The sequence below is a fragment of the Cavia porcellus genome, unplaced genomic scaffold (assembly GCF_034190915.1).
Source record: "Cavia porcellus strain 051 isolate PalLab524CR breed Dunkin Hartley unplaced genomic scaffold, mCavPor4.1 scaffold_2, whole genome shotgun sequence".
NCBI lineage: Eukaryota > Metazoa > Chordata > Mammalia > Rodentia > Caviidae > Cavia > Cavia porcellus.
The window spans coordinates 4,411,660-4,434,598 of record NW_026947485.1 but is presented as its reverse complement, the minus strand read 5'-3'; the positions used below and the strand labels follow the sequence as shown (position 1 = coordinate 4,434,598).

General features: G+C 42.7%; 1 protein-coding gene across 4 annotated transcripts in view; it reads right to left on the bottom strand.

Annotated features, from left to right (window-relative positions):
* Window positions 1-2,139: 2,139 nt before the first annotated feature.
* Cacna2d1 (calcium voltage-gated channel auxiliary subunit alpha2delta 1) overlaps window positions 2,140-22,939 on the bottom strand; it is a 401,933-nt gene continuing 381,133 nt past the window's right edge. For all 4 annotated transcript variants that reach the window (XM_063237508.1, XM_063237510.1, XM_063237511.1 and 1 more), the window contains 10 exons: window positions 22,475-22,542; window positions 22,067-22,105; window positions 20,424-20,495; window positions 19,212-19,364; window positions 19,073-19,125; window positions 17,503-17,558; window positions 17,108-17,237; window positions 15,148-15,257; window positions 14,746-14,828; window positions 2,140-6,082 (listed from right to left, as the gene is read on the bottom strand). In XM_063237508.1, coding sequence (XP_063093578.1) covers window positions 5,966-6,082; window positions 14,746-14,828; window positions 15,148-15,257; window positions 17,108-17,237; window positions 17,503-17,558; window positions 19,073-19,125; window positions 19,212-19,364; window positions 20,424-20,495; window positions 22,067-22,105; window positions 22,475-22,542 — 881 coding nt within the window. In that variant the 3' untranslated portion in view covers window positions 2,140-5,965. The remainder of the gene's footprint in view (window positions 6,083-14,745; window positions 14,829-15,147; window positions 15,258-17,107; window positions 17,238-17,502; window positions 17,559-19,072; window positions 19,126-19,211; window positions 19,365-20,423; window positions 20,496-22,066; window positions 22,106-22,474; window positions 22,543-22,939) is intronic.

Below are 22,939 nucleotides of genomic sequence, written 5' to 3'. Positions count from 1 at the left end.
AAGTACATGCAGCTGATGGAACCATGGTGAAGACAGAATATCAGACCTAGAATACAGGATTGTGATTAGAGATCATGAAAGCAAAGACTTCTTTAAAAGGAATAAGGGGGCCAGGTTGGAACTTAGGACGCTGGGAAACCAAGCAAGCAGCTCCCCTCCCTGGTGAGCGGTGACAGTGTGGCAGACTGCGGCCCTTCTGGGGGAGAACCACTAGTATCTTCTGAGATCCACACCCTGTTGGAACTTACAAAGCTGGGAAACCAAGCAACCAGCCTGCCTCCCTGCTAAGCAATAGTGAACCTACTAGCGCACAGCCTAGAGTCAAACATCCCACTTCCCCTACCCCTTTCTCCTGTCCCCTGTTAGCAAATGGGAACCAGAAATCTGAGCATCTCCTGGGAAGTTGACCATAGCACATAAGAGAGATTTCCTTCTACCATCTCTTTGAAGGCAAATATTTTCATTACTGTTTTGCTCTATTCTGATTAATGGTACTGCTCTATTCAATATTCTGCTTTGGTAAGTTCTATAATGTTCTGTATTTCATTTTATTTTGACATGTGATTGAAAGAACAACTACTATAAAGATAATGAAATACACTGTGATACCTATTACTGTTATCTCGGTAACATGCTGTGAAGTTCTGTACCAATTTCACTGTACGATCTTAGCTGGCTTTATTCTGTCTTGTTCTGTTGTATTTTACCACTTTCAAAATAAAATTTAAAAAAAAAGAGTAAGGGATCATGAAAAATCAGTCCAAAAGCTGCAAGATGGTACAAAGTACATAAGATTGATTGGAGTCAGTGAGAAAGCAGGACACAGCCCAGTGACATAAAAATCATGTTCACAGAAGTACTGGCAGAAAATTTCTCAAATATAGAGAAAGAAATCTACATAAAATACATGAGGCAAATAGAACTCCAGTTACCCATGTACAAAATAAGTCGACACCAAGGCATAGGATTATCAATATTCCAGAATTTTAGCACAGGAACAGAATATCAAAATCTGTCAGAGAAAAGAAACAAGTCATCAGAAACACAGTCCATTTCTCAACATAAGCCCGTAAGTCAAGCAGATTTTGGAGTAAGGTATCTCAAGTCCTTAAAGAAAACAACCTTTAGCCCAGATTGATGGACCCTGCAAAACTATCTTTCAAAATCAATGGAGAAGATAACTCCATCTCAAAGAAGAAATTCATGACCACCAAACCAGGTCTAAAAAATTTCCTGAAGGATATTTTAGAAAAAGATAACAATCCCCAAAAATCTATCAGAAAGAAGCCACCAGGTAAGGGAAGTAATTACAGGGGACAGCTAGGGAACCAACTACAGGAAAATATGTCAGTGATAAGCCAAGAGATATCAGTTATAACCCTCAACATGAATGGTCTCAGTTCATGTGTAAGTGGAGGTTTGCAGGTAGATTGGACAAAGGCAGCAAGGAGGTGAGACTTCCTGTGCTTGATAAAGACGAGGTCAACCAAGGTCCCGAGGGAGGAGGCAGGGTGGTTAACAGACAATAGTTTCCCATACACAGCACTTGCTTGTTACATGGGATTCTGCAGGAAAACAGGCTTATAGGATGCCAGGCTGCACCCAGTACCGGGCTGAGGATTTTGTTATTTCTTAGGTGTACAGAGGGAACCAGGTGGTAAGCTGGCACCTTTGCTCAGCTTCCCGAAGTTCCTTTACACTCTTCCTCACTGTCTTAGCTGCCGTTTACTATGAATGTTTTAGGAGCAATATTTAAATACTAGGTCTACACATGAGGGACACTTTTCAGATTCTCTAATTTGCTTCTTCAGACTATTTTCCCGAGGGCTTTAATAGAAAATGGAAACACTGTTCTTACCCAGGAATGTTTTTCATGTTAGAAGTCCCAAGACAGATTTATCAGTTTCCTAAATGGCTTTATGGGGAAGGCAGGATGCAGAATTACATAGGAAGAAGCTTCAAATGCATCTGTTTGTGAGTTGAGTTTTGTCACTGTAAGAACACTTTTATAGTTCCCAGTTTTTTTCCATAATCCAGAACTGAGTGTACTGCAGTTTTTTTTTCCTTAGAATACTTTTATGACAGAATTCTCTTTTTTCAACTAGATATTAAAGCAAGCAAATAATCCAAACTCCATGATGACTTTAAATGATAAACTTTTATTCTGAATATACTGTTTTTGCACAAGATTTAACACAACATTTTCTGGGATTATAAATATTTTATAACAGTATTATACAAATTTTTACAAAATGTTTTTAACAGGCTAGTTAATGTCCCACAAAAGTCTCAAGAGAACATGATAAAGGGAGGGTGGAGATCTATTGTTCACAAAAGCCACAGGGCCTTTTTCAGGGGTGCACATTGAGTATTTCATTGAAAGAATCCCTAAGAACATGATCCAGCAATCACACAACACAGCCGAAAGACAGCCTTGCCAGGTCACCTTGGAAACTGGACTGGCATCTACCTGAGACAGCATCCCATGGTCTCAGTGTAATTTCTCTGAGATAACTTTGATACGAACTAGAACAAAAGGTGGATGAAACCATTGATAAGGGCTCCCTAATTCTTACAGATTTTCTGGAAACTTTTAACACTTGATACTTTTGTTTAGTGATTTGATCTTTCTAGAAATGTATATGGAATACTAACAATATTAACATTCGGCTATGAGAAACAATACAAGGTCCAGATAACAATAGAACATTGGAATTTGGGCAAATGAGTCAGTCACAAAACCCACTTCCTCTCACTAGGTGAGACGCTACGTCTTCTGACATTCTAATGTCAACCAACATGATCAATGGAATAGCTTGAGAGTTCTAAACTAAGACACGGAATTTAAACTTTGGTGAAAACAAGACAAAGATTTAAAGGAGATGTAAAATTACGAGAGAGCATCAAATAAGCAAGTAACACTTGGGTTGCGAAGGTCACTTAAAAGGGATACTGCCTATTTGAACCCCATAAGGCCAGTTTTAAAGTTAACAAAAGGGATATTATAGATAGGAAACTTACAAATGGCAGCAACACTGTTTTGCTTTTGTTTTTTCCAAGTTAAGCAATAACGCCTCAAGCATTACAAACATGAAAAAGATCATACTAAAATTGTATAGGCCAGGACCTAAAAGTCTCTTCAATCAAACTCGCTAACTATGTCATGTTAAAAACCAGTTACAAATGTGGACCACGACTGGTGTTTGGCAGTAATGCTGGTTGTTCAAACAAAGGAAAGATAAAAAAATGACTGATGCAAACCTCTGTCCCGTAAGAGAGGACAGACGTGACTTACTATGATGTCGTGTTAGTGACACACTACGTGCAACAGCATGGGCACAGCACAAATCAAATCTGTATGAACAGTTCAAAAGCTTTTTCACTGAACACTTTCACTGCTCAGTCTTTGAAAATGGAAACTATCATCAGACTGGAAGTCTTTTGTCAGAAGAGTTCACAGAAAAATAGCAGACTTAATGTAACAATTTGATGGGATGAGAGTTACTGTCTTTGGGAAAAAAAAGGGATGTAAACCCAGGATGACTTGCATTGATCCTGAAAACAAGTTTTTAGTCTGCAAGCAAGTTGTTACCCAATTTCCTACTCTGTACGTGCTGTCACTCTACAGAACTGTCATCAAAGGGGTCCCTGCCGAGGATGCCACGTTGAAACACGACTAACACAACAAATGAGGAAAACATACAACACAAGGGACACTGCCCAGGCCAATAGATTGAGTGGACTTTAAGCGTAATCTTAAGGTAGTCTGTTGTACGCTGGAAGCAACTGCTTGTTTTATATGTGCGTCATTTATTTACATGAACTAACAATTGACATTTTTGAAATCCCCTTCCCTACACTTCCATGATGTAAAATTCTAGCAAAAGTTAACAGTAAGATTTAAATATTTAATTAACAAACATGATTTAAACACATTGTAACCTTTTCTTAAATCCCTTTGGTGTTTTCTAAAATGAAGATACAAGTTTTGAATAGACTAAAAATCCACAGCAATGTGCTACAAATGGTAACTGATGTCAACTCTTAGAACAATAGTTGGCAAAGTGATTCCACTTCTCCCTCCCTTTTTAAAATTAAAAATGACCTTATTAAGGAAGTACACACATGGTGCTTAGGATGCATTGGCGGTAAGAGGGGATTATAAATGTGTACAAAGCTAGAAACAAATAAATCTTAACCATTGCTGAAGAATGGGCTCAAACTGTGATGTGCAGAACACATGGAAGCATGCTGGGTAACGTAAATAAGTTTGATGTTAAAATTATATATAAGAAAATTTCCAGCATATACACACACCAAAAGTTGGCATGTTTGAATGAAGAAAAATGCATTTTACCATAAAAATATCTGCATACTTTCAGCCTTCAGTAAAATTATGCACTATTCCTAAAGTTACATATTCATTATTTCCCCCTTTCTTTAAATACTGTTTATTCCTGAAAATAATTTTTAAAAGCATAAATAATATTTTGATACCATATTAATCTATAATGAAATATCTGGTTTACTGCACTAACCATTTTCACCGATGAGGCGGTATAAAATCAAATTGTATTATTCACAATCAAGTGTTCATGTGCATACATAGGTCCGAGGTTTCCTGTGTGCTCAGATTGGTATGAAACCCTCCTCAAATGGCATGGGACTTTGGCCACGTGATCATAACATCACAAATGGAGGACAGAGCTCGGATTGGCCACGCTCCTGGGACATGAGCGAACAGGAAACCTAGGACATAGCTTCACTGAGAACATACATGTACTTTTCAAAAAATAAATGTGTTAAATCTGATTTATGTACTTAAAATATCTGTACATAGGTTTTCAGGCAAAAGCATGAATTCGTATAAAATCCACTGATTCTCGTCCTGACACTGTCTAGCCCCGTCCTTCTGCATTTACATTGCACAGTATATTCAGAGTAGTTTGACGACAGTTTTGAAAGGTGGCTGAAGTGCATTTTACAGCGCAAGGTTCAGCTTCTTACAGGACAAGAATGTCACTCAGATAACTTCCAAACAGACTACACTCTACAATAAGAGAAAAACAAACCAAAAAGTTAAAGTAGCAGCAGCAGCATCATGCAAGATACCCTTGGAACCCAAGTTCATTGATCACAAGAAAAACATTTCCCCTCCCCCCAGCGAGCTTCTCTTAGAGCATTGTGAGCTTCTGGCGAGCACTACATAATCATACTGAGAACAAAAGGAACATTCCACCGGAGCTTTGTAGGGCTTACACTGATGAGAAATTACGTCATAATTCAAATTTCACCCGCAAGCACCTTTAGTTTAATAATTTCTTAGCTATTATTTTCAAACTATCAATTCACTACCCCGTTCAATTGGTCATCAATGGTGTTGTATTTCTGGCAGAGACATCATTCTGCATAAGGCATTGTATTCCTGGCAAAAATATTTTGTAGAAAGTTAGCCATGATTTGAACTTCAGCAATTTAGACCACTGTTAATTCTTTCTCCTTCTCTGTCCCTCTTCAGTTAGGAACTACTCAAAGCAGGAATTGACTCTTAACAGAATAAATGAAGGCAAAGCTAACTACTTCTCCCTAGAGATTTTCTTAGTAAATCTGCAGCATGTTGGAATTCCAGGTCAAATTCAAGACATTCTTTATGATTCATAAATAGTGTGGGGAGCCATTCTGCACATCATCACCAGCAACACAGCAACTCTGGCTCTCCCAGCGGAGCACACGGAGCACGTCTGCTTCGATGGTCTATGTAGATGGTGCAGCATTCACACGAGGACACGGGTCGGACACCCTGACATGCAGCCAGGGGTGCCCCACGGTCTGTGCCTTAGATCTGCCATGATACAGGTCCAGCTAACGCTTTGCTGACTCCACAGGTGACCCTACTGTGACATCACCCAGGGCTCATGTTTTGGCAGGGTCTGGAGTTTAATGATGTGGTTTTGGCTTCGGGAGGTCACAACAGGAAGTATCTGCTGCCAGATACCAGCCAGAGGAGCAGAAACTGGAATCCGAAAATAGACCACAGGGACGAACTTAATCCTGAAACACCGCCACAGTCCGAATAATCCTCCTGTGAGAAAGGGAAGGGGAAATGAAAATCTTGAAAAATATTTAGGGTGATACTTTTCAGAGCACCTCTTATCTAGTCCTTCTGAACTCACCTTATAAAACCGCTTTAACTGCGATCCAAATAAATCACATTCACCTCGATTTTATTCCTTAGCATTTCGAGTAATTTTATCTATCAGCACTTGAAAAATGCTATCAATTTTCATTGTAAATGCTGGTGCTTACAAAGGGCACACTTTAATAATAAAACCTGTTTTGAGCTATGTACCAATTATTGACTAAAAGAGCACTATTGTAGTATCACGAATCCTATGTACTTACAAATGCAAGAAATAACAAAATTTATATAGAGTTCCCTAACCTGAAGTATTAAGATTTTAGCAACTGTGCACCACAAGAAAACATAAATTTGACTAATATAATTCCATTTCCCATATTTCTTATGTTCCATTTTTCAGTTAAACATGTGATGTATATGTAGAATCATCAAGAATTGAAGTAAAATGAACAAAGAACCCAACAACACATTTGAAGAAATAACAGTGGAAGGACAGCCTGGAATCACATCTAAAATAAAGGTGACAGGGAGGTTGGGAAGGATGTCCCAGGGCTTCCCACAGGGCAGGTGCACCCTGGCCCGGCTAACACCAAGAGCATCTTCAGTTTCCTCCTAGGTCCCTGGCTCTGCAGCACTTTCCACGTCCCTTAACTCCACATCGTGTAAAATTTCACTTTAAATTCTTCATGTCTAGTCATCGGAGTAAACATCTTTGAAAAACGCACTAATCAAAGGTTCAACTTCCAAGAATGCAAATAGTTGATTATATAAATAGATGAACAAAACTGGTATTTTGTCTTGTTTTGTTTTGAGAATTATTCTACAAAGACTACGATCTCAAAAACTCCGAGCTGTGGCTTTGGGTTTGATCGGCAGAGCTCAATACTGTGCCTGCCGTGCAGTAAATAAGTAATACGAGTTTCTTGAGTGGCTTTTGAAGACAGTGCAACTCTTTTCTGTTTCCTGCAGGGAAGGCTGAGGGTGAAGAATCGATAAAAGAAAACTTTAATTTTCAAATAAACCGTCCCCAAATCTAAACAGAATCCTGCGGGAGCCAGCTCTCAGCCTTCATGCAGCTGACCCTTTCAGGACATTTCCTGTCCTGACACATTCCGCCCAGGGTCCCCTCTGCACGGTGGCTCCTTGCTTGGGTCGCCTCTCCTCCTCCCTGTCTCTCCTCCTCTTTTATGTGGACTTTGTTTCTAGGGCCCTCGCCTGGCCCCGTGGCTTCCTGGTTAGTAACTGGCGCTTTTCTGTGCTCAGCCCTGAATTCTCCTCCGAGTTCCCCATGAACGCCTCTCCTCTCCGGTCCCGGGATTTCAACTCCACCTGGCACCCCACTCTTCTCAGTGTCTGCAGACAGCTCACTCGGGGTGCAGGGCCCACAAGCGCCCAACTCCAGGTCCCCAGAGTCCTCTGCCTCCCACGGGACCCACCAGCACCGCCTCTTTCCTTCCCAAACCAGAGCCAAGCCCCTGCTTCCTCCCCCAGCCCTGCCGCCCTGCCGCCCTGTGGGCTTCCTGCCTCAACTTCTGCATGAGCCTCTCCCCTCCTCTCCCCTCCCTCCCCTCCTCTCCCCTCCTCTCCTCTCCCCCTCCCTCCCCGCCTCTCCCCTCCTCTCCCCTCCCTCTCCTCCTCCCCCTCCTCTCCTCTCCCCTCCCTCTCCTCCTCTCCCTCCCCTCCTCTCCCCTCCCTCCCCTCCTCTCCCCTCCTCTCCTCTCCCCCTCCCTCCCCGCCTCTCCCCTCCTCTCCCCTCCCTCTCCTCCTCCCCCTCCTCTCCTCTCCCCTCCCTCTCCTCCTCTCCCTCCCCTCCTCTCCCCTCCCTCCCCTCCTCTCCCCTCCTCTCCTCTCCCCCTCCCTCCCCGCCTCTCCCCTCCCTCTCCTCCTCCCCCTCCTCTCCTCTCCCCTCCCTCTCCTCCTCTCCCTCCCCTCCTCTCCCCTCCCTCCCCTCCTCTCCCCTCCTCTCCTCTCCCCCTCCCTCCCCGCCTCTCCCCTCCTCTCCCCTCCCTCTCCTCCTCCCCCTCCTCTCCTCTCCCCTCCCTCCCCTCCTCTCCCCTCCTCTCCTCTCCCCCTCCCTCCCCGCCTCTCCCCTCCTCTCCCCTCCCTCTCCTCCTCCCCCTCCTCTCCTCTCCCCTCCCTCTCCTCCTCTCCCTCCTCTCCTCTCCCCTCCCTCTCCTCCTCTCCCTCCCCTCCTCTCCCCTCCCTCTCCTCCTCTCCCTCCTCTCCTCTCCCCTCCCTCTCCTCCTCTCCCTCCCCTCCTCTCCCCTCCCTCTCCTCCTCTCCCTCCTCTCCTCTCCCCTCCCTCTCCTCCTCCCCCTCCTCTCCTCTCCCCTCCCTCTCCTCCTCTCCCTCCTCTCCTCTCCCCTCCCTCTCCTCCTCTCCCTCCCCTCCTCTCCCCTCCCTCTCCTCCTCTCCCTCCTCTCCTCTCCCCTCCCTCTCCTCCTCTCCCTCCCCTCCTCTCCCCTCCCTCTCCTCCTCTCCCTCCTCTCCTCTCCCCTCCCTCTCCTCCTCTCCCTCCTCTCCTCTCCCCTCCCTCTCCTCCTCTCCCTCCTCTCCTCTCCCCCTCCCTCCCCGCCTCTCCCCTCCTCTCCCCTCCCTCTCCTCCTCCCCCTCCTCTCCTCTCCCCTCCCTCTCCTCCTCTCCCTCCTCTCCTCTCCCCTCCCTCTCCTCCTCTCCCTCCCCTCCTCTCCCCTCCCTCTCCTCCTCTCCCTCCTCTCCTCTCCCCTCCCTCTCCTCCTCTCCCTCCTCTCCTCTCCCCTCCCTCTCCTCCTCTCCCTCCTCTCCCCTCCCCCTCCCTCCCCGCCTCTCCCCTCCCCTCCTCTCCTCTCTTCCTGCTTCTTCTCTGCTCTCTTGTAGTCTCTTCCCCACCAAGTGGGGTTCTTAAAACCACCAGCCGATCTTTCACATCTTGTTAGCAATTTCCCACCATTCTCACGACAATCTGGATTCCCTGTGAAATCCTTCACAGTGTCCATGGTCTGCAGCCTGGCTGCCCCTCAGGCCCTTGCCAGGGACACAGCAGCCTCAGAAACACTGTCTTTCTCCACCTCAGGTCCTTTGCCCTCCTCCCTCTCTTTGTCCAGATATGCTAACCTGTAGCCCAATTCAAAGCAAGGCTCTGGGCACCTTTGAATTTCAGTGTGTGCTTGTGCATCTTGAGTATCTCACACCTAGAGGACTCACAGGATACATACCAGGTAAGCTGTGTGTAGTAAGTGAATACACTAGTTAGGAACCCCACAAACCTAACACAGGGAGTCCTAACTGTCACTCTGGCAGGAGTACTTCCCAGGCGTGGCTAAGTGCTACTTGATGGAATGAAATGCTGTATTTAGATAGAACATGCTCAGGTATAAAGGATTCATTTTCTCAAGGAAACTCCCGCAGTGGCATTCCCTCCTGCATCACGGGAAGGCGAATGTTCTCTCCGGCCCTTCATCGTTTTTATTTTTACACTGTGCATGTTGCTCTGCTTTCTTTTTTCCGTCTCCTGTGAGCGGATGAGCTCTGTCTGAGTCCCGGTAGGGGCTCAGGTCGAAGGTCACCCCCAGGTCACTCCCTGCTTCACTCTGAAAATTCTGCCTCACGGCTTCTTGGTGGCGTCTTCTCATGCACCCAGCGGTAGGACCAGAAGCAACACGGTGCATATGAGTGGTGCATATGAGTTGGGGATATATTTAAAACATTTGCGTCAAAACTGCAGATCGTGGAAGGGTTTTCCTTCTCGGAGAGACTAAAATTCCACAGACTCTTTGACTAGGCAAATCGGTCTATCTTTAAAAGATTATTGAATAAGAAAATCACAGTTCGTTGACTTTAACTATGTAGCCCAGGCTGGTTTCAAGTTCACAGTGATCCTCCTGCCTCAGCCTCCCAAGTGACAGGATCAAAAGTGTGTGCCACCATGCCCTGTTTTATACTTTGAAATATGATAGACTAATGTTACTAGACTTCCTCATGGGAGCCTCTCTCAAAGGATTATCAATAAGCATGCCACTTAAGAATCATTCCATTCCTTCTCTGGAACTCATTAGAAGAAAAGCCTAAACTGTAAATCTGCCCCAAGGTTCACTTGGCAAGACCCCGTACACTGTGAGATGCAATCTCTTTTGTGGGTGCAGTGCACACAGACACAGCCACTGTGGAAATTGGCACGGAGCTTCCCACAAAACTAGAAGTGGGAATGCTACTTAACCCAGCTACTCCCCTTCTAAAATCACAGTCATACATGCACACGCATGTTTATAGCAGCACAACCCACAACAGCTAAATTCTGCAATCAGCCTGAAGGCCTCAGCAGGTGAATGGATAAAACGGTGGGATTTGTACCCAGTGGAGCACCTCTTTGCCGTAAGGAAGGACACACTTGCATGGTGTGTAGGAAAACGGATGCCCCTTGAGACCACAATGTTCAGCGAACTTAGACACAGGAACTTAAAGTATCACCTGGTTTTTTTATATGAAAAATTCCCTTTCCCTTTCTTTCTATACGTGGCATAAAGACAAAGAGAAGTGTGTTATAATCCAGCATACACAATGCATCCAAAAGCAGTACAATCGCCTTATGTGTTTTGCATGTTCTTTGGTCTATTAGCCTGGTTTTCAATCTATTTATATGGTAATTTATTTGATAAGGTCTATAAGATAAATAAATGAATCTGAGGCTGGAAAAACAAAACGGTAGTGGGGGGGTGTCATGCGCACGTACCAGCCTCCTGCAGGAACTGTAATCACTGCATAAAGCACACCCTGCTAAACCCTTCTCTGCCTCGCTCTCCCCAGCCAGAATCTAGGACACTAATTGCACAAGAAACACGATCCTTTTTAAATTTAATAAACTTAGAACTAAAATTTCCAAAATAAAATCCTTCAGTCATTTGGCCAAGGAGCTTCTGTCCTTTCTTTTCTGAATTCTAGCTACTATTTAATTTCTCAAAAGATAAGTCACTGGTGAATACATCACAAGCCCACAGCCAACTTTAGAATTTGGAAACACTAGGACCAATGTCACCCAGCTAGTGTCAAGGAAAATCTATATTTAGAAAGGTTTAGGCAGTGGACACTGTGGAATAATGCTTTAGGAGAAATAACTCCTGGGGCTGGTGATTTAGCTCAGTGGCATAAGCACCTGCCTTGCAAGCAGACGGTCTTGTGTTCAATCCCTGGTACTGATAACTCCCTTCACACATCTGTATTAACCCATGAAATATAAGATGTATTTGTTCAACTCTTTAAATATAGAAGGATTAATAAAAATATGCCCAGAAACTTATTTCTGAACATCCATTTGTATGTACCCAATAGCATGGTTTTTATGAAGTGGATTTGCACAGAACAATATACTTTCTCAATAGCTGGATGATAGGCTTGCTTTACTTTCTGCCTTAATTAACTAAGAATTTCAGCTCTTTTGTGTTTCTCCATTCTTTTCCACCTGTGTCTTCATGAACGCTGGGTCAAGATAAGTGTCACTTGGACACTTACGTTTTTCATGTCATTTTGGGAATATTTACATTGCTTTTTTATTTTTACAGTTTAAAAGTGTAAATAGCTAAGAAAATATCTATGAATTTTTATGTCTGATTCATACCAGATACATGTTACCTAAAATTATGAATGAGAAAAGTAAACTTTATAATCAAAGGTGAAAATATAATGAAATTTTATACTATTTCTCGTAGATAGAAGAATACGTTCATGGAGCACCAAGATACCCTGCTTTTCCCATTTCTGCTAGGACCAGAGAGAGGGACAATCACAAACATGTATCACACCACTGCAGTCTTCTTAAGGAAATAATCCTTTTTGAAGAGACTACGTTACATTGCAAATAGGCACCTGCATATCAGTTTTAAGAATATGTGTATACTGAACAGCAGTCGTTTACCTTTGTCTTTTATTTAATCATCAAACCTAGCTAGGTGCCCTCACTTGCAATCTTTGCTATGCAAACCCTCATGATCTGAGAACAACTTTGGTCACTTTCTGAGACTTCCTCTGCTACCTCCCTTCTTCCCTATCTCCTGTGCTCAGTGTAGCTTGGTAACAACCACATCTCCATCTAGTGGCTTCCTGATCAGCGGTTACCTGGAGACCAGGAAGAAAGAACACCACAGAAGTTGCTCTAGACATACAACCCTGGTGACTTCGGAGAATCAGAAATGAAACTGCATAACATGATTGGAACATGGAACATAAATGCAAGCCCTAAATATCTACTTAGAGGTACTGCTTATGAAATTCAAAAACACAATGATACTTTGACATTAAGTAGGACAATTTTAGAAATCACAAAGGCTCTACTGAAATATTTCAACACCAATATTTTCAGAATAAAATCTTCTAAAGCTACATAAACTAAGTCTACTTAAAAGAAAAACCAGAATGATTGAAGTTCTCATATAATGCTTGATGAAACTGAAAGGTCCATTAAACTTGTTACCATTTTTGAAAATAAATTGATCTAACACCCACTCTAATAATTGTTAAGTATTTCTCTTTAGCAAAAGTGAAATATCATAAAGCTTGCATAAATTTTGATCCATATTGACTTAATCTTTGCAGGAAAACCATATAAAAATACCATGATATTTAAATAAGTATAATAGGAATCTAATTTTGCTCTGTTTAGTATGACAAACTTATGCATTACTTGAAATCACCACATATAAAAGAACCTTAATTTAACAAGTTAATAACATTGTCTCATGACATTTATTATTGTGGACTTAGGGATATGAATCATTTTCTAATGTTTCAAGCCAAAAACAAAACAAAAGAAAAATTAGAGAAAGTGACTGACCATCCACACCACATGAAAACTTGCAGTAAAATGCAGGGAGGAGCTGACCGCATGGTACAGGCACGACTCGCTGTGCATGTAAGTTGATCCTATTAATAACGGGCAAAGTAGCAAGTACAGGAAAGGAAAGAAAACACAGAGAAGAAGACACACAAGATGAGATTTCATGCAATTTGCTGGCAATTAGCAGTTAACGTGAGCCTCCATCCAGAGCAGATTCACAGTGAGCATTGCAAGTAAGCGTTACCAGACACTCCACTGCGAGAGACACACCACACCATCAGCGCACTGAGCTACACGCAGGGCCGTACTTTCACACACAACCCCCAGACAGTTCACAGGAACTGCAATTGTCGAAAAATCGTCTCAGTCGAATTTTTGTAATGTTCTGGTCAAATGATACAGATGCCTAGGGTGAGAATATTTTGGGTCATATGGATTTTCTGTCCTTTAGGTTCTTTGCATGAATTCATCTGCCTTTGAATTATCGGACGCTGGTGAGAAATAGCTGAGGAGCAATGTTTCCCTAGTGATTGTGGATGCCCCTGGGCCCCCAGTTTATTTTAGGAAACAGAATAATAGGAGCCCTCAAATATGGACTGTGTAAGTCTTATTAGGTAAAACTCAAAACAAAACAAAACAAAACAAAACTGAGGTCCACTGTTCAATCACTGTAAAGAGAAATAGTCAATTCTCTTCACAGAGCTAACAACTCTTGCATTTTATTTCTTCTTTGTTGCATTTTAAAATTTGTTTTACGTAGTTGCTTGGTATGTATCTTGGAAATTCTTACTTTTGTGGTTATAGGCCTATTTTAAGTTCTTTTCAAACACAAGTTAATCAACAGACGTTCTGACATATTTTTAGAATAGGAAACTTATGAGATGGTGAGGTTCTGTCTGTAAGCTCCTTGAGGTGTAGGAGCCACCTAACGCTAAGACATACCTCCAACAGTCAGAATTGGGGAATATTCGAATATTCGGTTTCAAATCAGTAAAAATGGATAAGGTTTTTTGTGATGTTTATCTTCAAGAATAAATTTTCTCAAAATAATTTTGAAAGCATAAAATTGATTATATAAACAATGTCAGGAAAATGTTTATTGGGAAAGAAAAGATTTATAGGAAAAGTATAAAAGTGTAAGTATAAAAGGATCATCTTTAGATGATACACATTAAATGTGCTTTTTAATTGATCAAATTAACCTTGTTAAAGTGAATAGCCTAACTTCAAATACTTAGAAAAAGCATAGCTAAAGGGAATGTCATAAATCTCTGATAGTATTAAAGTAAATCTATGACAGTATCTTACCTGATAGAAACCAGGTAAAGAAAATTAGAACTATAAGATAATAGGAAAATAGCTATATAACAGGTCTCCAACACACTTAATGAAAACAAAATACAAACTAATAGTAATATTCTAATAAAAATAACACATTTTCAAGTTTTGAATACAAATGCAAGCAGGCAATACACATAAGTAATATTTACTATGAGTTATTTTAATTAGTCTTTATCATCAGATTTGTGACCACATACTATCAGTGGATTGATGGAGTTGTGTTTGAAAGTACAATTTCTGTGGGAAGGACAGGAGAAGCAACTATTTAAATTTATGATAATCATGACAAATTTGGAAATGAAAAAAAAAAATCTACCTACCAGCAAGTTCACTGTGTTAACGAGAAAAACTATGGTTAAGCTATCATGTTTCAGAAAAAACTTGCAATTTACAGTTTAAGTTCTGGTGGGCAACAGTCACTGGGCTATGGAATTTGGATCCACCGAATGTGTTATCTTACCATGTCACTGTTGTCAAAGCAGACATCAGGCCCTTTGCGGTATCTGGGCTGCTTAACCATATCGCAAGGATCCGGACCATCAGCTGAAGAGCCGCATTAAGGAACAGGAAGTTACATTTCCCCCGCCCCATGTATGTTAAAACTGATGCAATGAAGCCTATTTATTTATGAAAGCAAGCAAGCGCAAGTTATGTCATTACTTTCAAATAAGGCAGTGATTCCCAGGACTCATTCTGGGCACTCAGACCCAATTTTGGGCCATGCATTCATATTTCTCTCGGGGGGAACGACAGCTCTAGGGTGCTGGCTTTTCTCTTTCTAAGCCAAGACAAGGTGAGCGGGTTACAGAGGCACTGCTTTACCCTGGCTTCCCATCCTGAAGGTCTTGGTGGCAAAGGATACAAGTCTGCTCTGCCTGGATGAGTAGCCTGGTGTCACAGGGACACGTCCCTTTGCTTTCCACCATTATGAATATTAAGTTGGTGTGCATAATCTTCTCCACGTGAAAGATTCTGCAAAATTAATGTCACAAGGATCATGTGAAATGAAGACTCTTCTGGGAAAGGAATGGAAATATTTCAGACATTCCCACACGATAAAATAGGACATACTGGAACCCAAAGCATCACAATGGTAAGCAGTAAGACAGAAGGAGCATATTTTAAAAAGAAAGATTATTATCTTTATGTTTAATGCCACAAACATACTGCCTCCCTCCAATTAATATTAAGGGACAAATGTAACATGTAAGACATTTCTTACAGCGATTTGTGTCAGCTGTCATAGCAGAGTGAACCTTATTTAATTGATGAAACAACAGAAAAATGGTATCATTTATATGTTTAAGAAATTGTGGGATTCATCGCTTAAAATGTGCCCAAGTAGCTGGCTATAGATAGAAAACTGGGGTAGAACTTTGGCTGAGCGGTCTCTTCAAGATAAGGGCAGAATGTTCTCGATTCAGGACCTCCAGCAAATGTGCAGCAGGACAAGTGTGACTGAGGACACCATTCTGAATTTGCTAAGTCCTGGATTGGACCGCACAGAGATACAGAATCCAGGGCTTGAAATTCCACCCCGCTTCCCGCCACGCCTGACTCTCTGTCCTCTGCGACCAACATAACAATGTAAACAGTGTCACTAAAGGAGGAGTTTCTGGAAGCACACACGTTTCAAAGTGCAATTTACTTCCTGCTTTTTTTCCTCCCAGACTTGGGCCATGGGCATAAAACAAATCAGAGGAAATTAGGCCTCAGTGAGCAAGCCTGTTTCAGATAAAGTCTCCCCCGTGTTGACCTTACCTTACCGTCAACCTAGGTCCCCACTGCTCCAGCTGCACCCCGGTGGGCATCCACTAACCGTGCTCTGAGCCCACTGTCCACAGAGCCCCTGCCACGCCCGTCTCCAGGAGAGGGACCTGCTTCTGCTCTGGTGCCCCAGGTCTGATGTCCTGCCTGCCCTCTCTTCTTCATCTCCCTCCTCTGTGCACACAGCGCTGTGCAACGTGAGCACGGAAAGCGCTGGCCAGGTGCATCGCAGCTCCAAGTGGCTGCGGTTGACCCTTTTCTTGCAAGTCGTGGGCTCTGTCACAGGCACCGGCTCTCAGTCCCAGAGCACCTCACGTGCCAGGGCCCTCACCACCGAGCCCCCTCTGCCCTCGCCTTCCTCTCCTCTCTGTCCACCTTTCTCCTGGGAACCCTGCCTCGCCAGCTCAGCTCGGCCGTGGCAGGGACCACCGTCTTCCTCACAAACCTTCCCAAGGCCCCACTCTTCCATTACAACCAATTAAACTTTCCACCGCATCGCCAAAATATTTTAAGATGTTTTATGCACACTGACCGAACACTATTAACCACAACCGTATGGAACGATCCTCTGCTCAGTTTCTTCAGTTTCAAGTCAAAGGTAACAACACTCAAGCCTTCCTGTCAGAGAAGACTAGAAAGCAAACCAAAGCATGACCCTTCTGTAAACCACTTTAACTACCATCTGTGACAGGACACGATGTTTGGCATAGAATAGTAATTTCATGCACACTCATTTCAGAATTAATATAAAGTTTTATCATCCTTTAAATCAGAGAGTTGCAGTATGGATTATTTTAGATGAAAAAACACATTAGATAGACCCAAATTTCTCTATGTTCTGCCTACAAGAGGCAATTATGCTGATCACATCATGACAGTCGAGTTGCTACTTGTCCAATTTAGAATCTTAAATGTAAATTTCTAAAGTCTCCAAAGAAACTGAAGATCTCTGACATTTTCCACTCGAGCAACGAGTCCCATGTGTGAGGTCGTGACGGGCTCCACTGTTTCCCACACAGACTGCAGAGGGGACTGTGGCTTAGGGAGCGGGGTACCTGGAGCAGTTCCCGCAGTCCAGCACGCCGCTGAAGGATTTGCTGTCGTTGTTGAAGAAGTACTGGGTCTGCTCGGTGATGCAGCTCTGCTTGGACAGGGAGGCGGTAAAGTCCTCCTCCTCCATCTCCACTGTGGGAACCGGGCACAGTCACAGCCAGGGACAAGGCGGGGCCCCGGCCGGCCACCCCCAGCTGCTGCCTCACTGGGCAAAACCAGCGCCCCCATCGAAAGATGAGGGGGTCGGACGGACGGAGGACGTTGCTCTCGTGTGCACACACACACTCACATTCACAGACACACACACACACACGCGTGTTCTTCGAGGGGAACTCACTACGGCCACAGTGACAGTGCTCACTGCTCTGACGATGGCCACGTGGGAGTCTTCACTTACCTGCCTCCAGGATCCGAGGAAAGGTCAGACTGAGGAGAAACTGCTGGAGAATGGACCTGAATTTTAAAAATGAATCATTTTAAAAATCTATGAATGTAAATATGATCCCCAGCATTTTTGTATGTCAAACAATAAATAAGTATTTTCCATCTGTTTGAAGATTGCTCACTGAAAACTGAGGGCCATTTTTATACACCTGCTTCTAACTAATACAAAACTGTGGAATTTTGCCGTCGTCTGTGGAAGAAGACAGGGGTAACGGAGACTAACTGTGGGACACACGTGTGTTCCCAGGCCTACCAGGGCAGTGTCACTGTGTGAGGTATTAACAGAGAGAGCGGGAGGTGGGGCCAGCGCTTCGGGGAGAGGTCTTTACACTCAGATAGTCTTCTTGTTTTAGTGCCATGAAACTAAATGAGAAACTAAGTGAGAAAATGACTTTGTGTGACGAAGATTTGAGTTTCTGAGCTATTTACAGTATAGAATATATCTTTTAGCATATGACATTCATAAAATAGCACATGCATGTTGTACAGAGCACATGCTAGGGCACATTTCAGCTTTAAAATAAATGATCACGTAACCAAATATTAGTACAGAATCTCCTGGAACAGAATTTAGTTTAAAAATGGGTGGAAGTGGGCTATAAAATAGGATAAGTTAATTTAGATCTTTATTACATACAGAAAGTCCTCCTAAAACTGATACACAAGTATCACCATCATACCATAAAATACAATTTTCAGGGGAAAAAAGCTTTTAATTTAAAATATTTTGGGGCAAGGAATGTAGCTCAGTGGACACACACATGCCTGGCAAGGCCAAGATCCTGAGTTCAATTCCTGGTATTAAAAAAAAAAAAAAAAAAAGTCTCAGCTTCCAAAAAGCACTCCAAATTAACAGAATAAAAATCCTTTGCTACTTTAAGAAATGATACATTTAGCTGGGAAATCTCTGTATCAAATGAAAGGCACAGATTAACCTTCTTAGGTGGGAGCTGAGACAATACAGTGGAGTGATGACCAGGAGGGCAGCACAACGGAAGGAGACTGCAACTCCTGGACACGGGAAGGCCCTGCCCGGCTGGTCAGAAGCAAACTCCAGGAGGCGCCGTCCCGGAGCGGGTCACGGAAAAGCACCCTGGACTCACTGCAGTAACACAACGCCTCTAAACCCCTGCCGGTCCCGCAGGCAGTTAACGCTAAGGACCTGGAACGTTAGGTCAGCAGGCCCTGAATGAAAGCAGTGGAGACATCCGATGTGGGTAGGAAAGACGATAAATCTGATAGATCCACATTCCTAAAATTTAAGGGATCAGGCACAGCATAAAGAAAAACTCATGAAGACTTCCAACAGAACTGTAGAGTAAAAAGTCTCTAAAGACACTGAAATTTGCCTGACCACATTTTCATTTTTAAGTTTTAAGTTTCACATGATCATCAACACTTCCAACATCTGCCCAGAGCAATGAAAGCAAAACCCACTGAAGACCTGACCTGTCTTCCTCCAACACTTTACTAAGTCACAACACCCTTATCTTCAAGACCAACGAAGCTAATACCCCACTCACCACGCCGCGGCAGTAGCCCACCAGCCGATCTGCAGGATGTCTGCTATCGATGGCTGCGGAAACACAAGGACAAAGTCAGCACGCGGCCCAGGCTCATGCCCCCGAGGCAGGAACTGACCAGGCCATGGGCGCTACTGACCACGTGTGCGGAGCGGTGTCCTGCTCCTTGCTTGGGGGCGGCGCCGGGCTCGCACACTGACTGATAATCGTACGATTTGTTGAAAGCGTACACTGATATATTAACCAGGTGTCTCATCAGGCTAGGGTCAATCTCTCCAAAAAATCGTCCAATCTGATGAAGAAAAAGATGATTAAAGTTTAATTAGATGTACACCAAAGACGAACGCCTGAACCAGCCTAGGGAAGAAACAATGGGAAGGGAATGTGAACTAGAAGAACAGGAGAGCTTAAGAGCTAATCAAGTGGGAAGCCTGCTACCGCCCTGGAAAAGACTTAACAGCCGCGCGTCCTGAGCGCCTGGCTGCGACCTCTCTTGTGGGGAAAGAACACAGCACTGACCATCCTGCAGCACCTGACTGCAGGTCAGCACATGAGGTCATATGTTTCCAGGATCAACAGGTAGCTAATGTACCCCAGAGGACTACAGGTACTAATGGCTTTGCTATATCCATATGCTTCAGTGTATACAATGGAACACAGATGCAAACAGAGTCCAGTGCCTGCCGGGGAAATGAGGAGCGGCATAAATGAGGGAGTGGACTCAACTAGAAAGGACAAGATAAAGAGCTCCGAGGGACAGAGGAGCGGGCAGGAGCCCACGTAAGGGACAGGGCCCAGCTGCTCGGCCAGCCCACGCACAGCTGTACTCCAAGAGAACGGCCGTGCTCAGAGAACTTTTATCCCTTTTTAACTGGAGAAGTCACAAATGGAGAGTCAGGAATGAAATAAATTGGCAGCTAATTCAAATTCGTTGAAAGTCCTGGTTGAGACCAACAGACTATGCACCACCCACCTGCAAACCGGAGCCAAGCACTGCCTTTGGCTCAAACAGCTGTCTACCAAGTTCAGTATTATCGACTGATAGACCTTCCATGCCAAGCAATTTTCTGAGTGTCTGAAAGACCTAAATAAGTTCCCCTCTTATTAAAATCCTTCATTACAAGCGATTGTAACTGTTGGCATCAAAGGTGTGAAATCAGTTAATAAGCATAGAGAAAAGCTAGGTTTGGCATGTATTTCTTAATGGTTTACACAATACTGAGCATTCTGAAATTTATTTGGTGATGGAAGTAAAGCAGTGTGTTGATTTCTAGAGTGCCGATGGCATTTGTCCTGTTGATCAGGGAAATACATGCTGGAAACCTCGCATGCCGCTGCTCTGGGTACGCACCTGATTCGTATAATCATCATGATTTGCCATCAAAAGAAACCCGCCGTCATCCAGAATCACACAGTCCATCACCTATCAAAATAAAAACAGCGGTCAGTACCTTGGTAGGAAGTTTAACAGGTCACATTATCATTAGCCCGTTGTTTGACAAGATCAAAACAGCAAAAATGGGAATATTTCAGGGACTGTGTCTTCTCTCCAGCATCTGTGCTCGGAGACTCTGAAGAAATGCGGTGGGAGCTTGCCCACATGTTTCCACCAAGTCACCAGTGCTGAAAACACACCACCAGCCATCCAGGGGAGACCCAGATCCATCCCGACAAACCCTGAGAACAAGGCAAATACTCTTCTCATTCCTTTAAGCCCTCTATGTGTTCAGGAAACTGGACAAAGTATTCGATCATTTATTATTTTAAATATTTACATTTTGACTAGAAATTATTTCAGAAATCACCTTACATCCTGTAGTGCATGCTTCATAGACTAAAGAATAAAAGCAAGCAGCGTTAAGATTACAAGCATCTTATTTTTATGCTAAAAATGTTTGCTTGGACAATTGGAGATTTAAAAAGCAGAAGCACAGGAAAAGAAAGCCCACGGCTCATCCTGCAATAAAGAAAAAAATGCCACCCACATTTAAATAAAACTCAATTAATAATTAATGTTGAATAAAATCAGAATTATAACACTGTTTCCAGAGTTGGGAACATGATGAATTATGTTTCCCTAGCATGCAAGAAGCTTGCTGAAACCTTTGCTCTAGGAACAGCCACCACACATCCATTCACAGTGGATAACTTGTAAAAATTAAATGTATTGGGCTTTTCGGAAGTGACAATGATGGAGTTGACAGGAATTCCCTACTTCACTGGAAATAATCTACACACACACACACACACACACACACACACACAAAGGATCTGAAGAAACTAGTGATCTTCACTTTCAAATTTGGAATAAGTCATGTATTAAATTAAAGCAGCTTCAATTTTTGAACAATGTTAGTCTGCAAATTCTTTTCCAGTTCCTCAACTGGAACAGAATGGAAAATAATGTACGACAACATGAAACCTAAGCTTTGTTGATTTAAACATGATAATACAGTATGTGACTCCAGGATTTAGTAATAAAAAACTTTTGCCATCCATATAAATGGTGTGAAAAATTCAAAGAAGATTCAAAAGATGAATGAAATCATTGAACACCAAGAAGACATTTTGGTTAGAAACGTTTCAGTGAGGCATAGGGCTGAAGAGAGAGATGCACAAGAACCCTGATGGAAGTAGAGAACACCGTGCACACGCACATGGATACTCTTGCCTTTTCATTCCATCTAAATATTTTTTTTTTTGGTCTTTTTTGTTTTTATCGGTACCAGGGATCGAACTCACGACTGCCTGCTTGCAAGGAAGGCGCTTATGCCGCTGGCTAAATCCCCAGCCCCCATCTAAATATTTTTTTTTTTAAAAAAGCACTTACAGATAAGAATTAAAACTTCCAAAACTAAAATAATCAGTACGTTTATTTTTAGAATTTTTATCATTTAATTTAAAATCTCTGCTTTTTAAATCAATAAAGTCTCAGCAAGTAAGAGTAATAAAAGAAAATACTGTCATTAAATGTATTTTAAAGAGTTTTCTTACATCGCTGTTTCTTTTGCAGTCACAAATTGGGCCAGCACACTGAAAGATAGAAATAGTTATCTCATTTATTTTAATTATATTAATGAAATATTAATTATATTTCAGAGTACTTTATCTAGTATCAGATAAGATTACATAATGGTCAAGTAAAAAAGAATAATTTTGCCTTTAAAATTAGAAAATATCAACAATTGAGATGTTAACTAGCCTATCAAATTATGTATTTAATGTTTTAAATTTATTGACTAAGTAAAACAAACTTTGTAGTCACAGGAATCAATATTTCTATTCCTAGGGTAGTGATGGTGAAAATTTATTTTGCCACTCTATAAGGAGCTTAGCTTTTTAAAATTTGAGAATGTTAACTTGTATCATAAAAAAAAAAAAAAAAAATTAAAAAAGTCTTACCGGATCCCTAATTGAGGTTTTGGTGAAGTTCTCTATCCAGGAATTCACATCGATTTTAATTCCAACAACTGAAATATAATTTGAATTAAAGGCATAATTAACTGTGATATTATCTTTGACAGTCTGGGGCAGTGATGGCGAACCTTTTAGTTTCAATGTTAACAAACGGCCAGTTGTGGCACGCGTGCACAGGTTCGCCACCACTGGTCTAGGCGATTTATGTCACAGCAAGTAAGTGTTGGGTTGAAAATAGTATTTTTTACAGAGATATTAGGGTAGTGTAGGGTCTTCACTAAGAACTAGTGCTACTAGTTCGTGAACTGTTACATGCGCTGTGATTTATATTCACTGAACACGTGCGCTCCTTTGCTAAGGCTCCAAGCCGAGTAGAGCTGCAGGGTCTCCAGGTCACCCAGGGCAGCTGGGGCCTGCAGTGTGGAGGGCAGAGTGGGCAGGAGAGAGGCC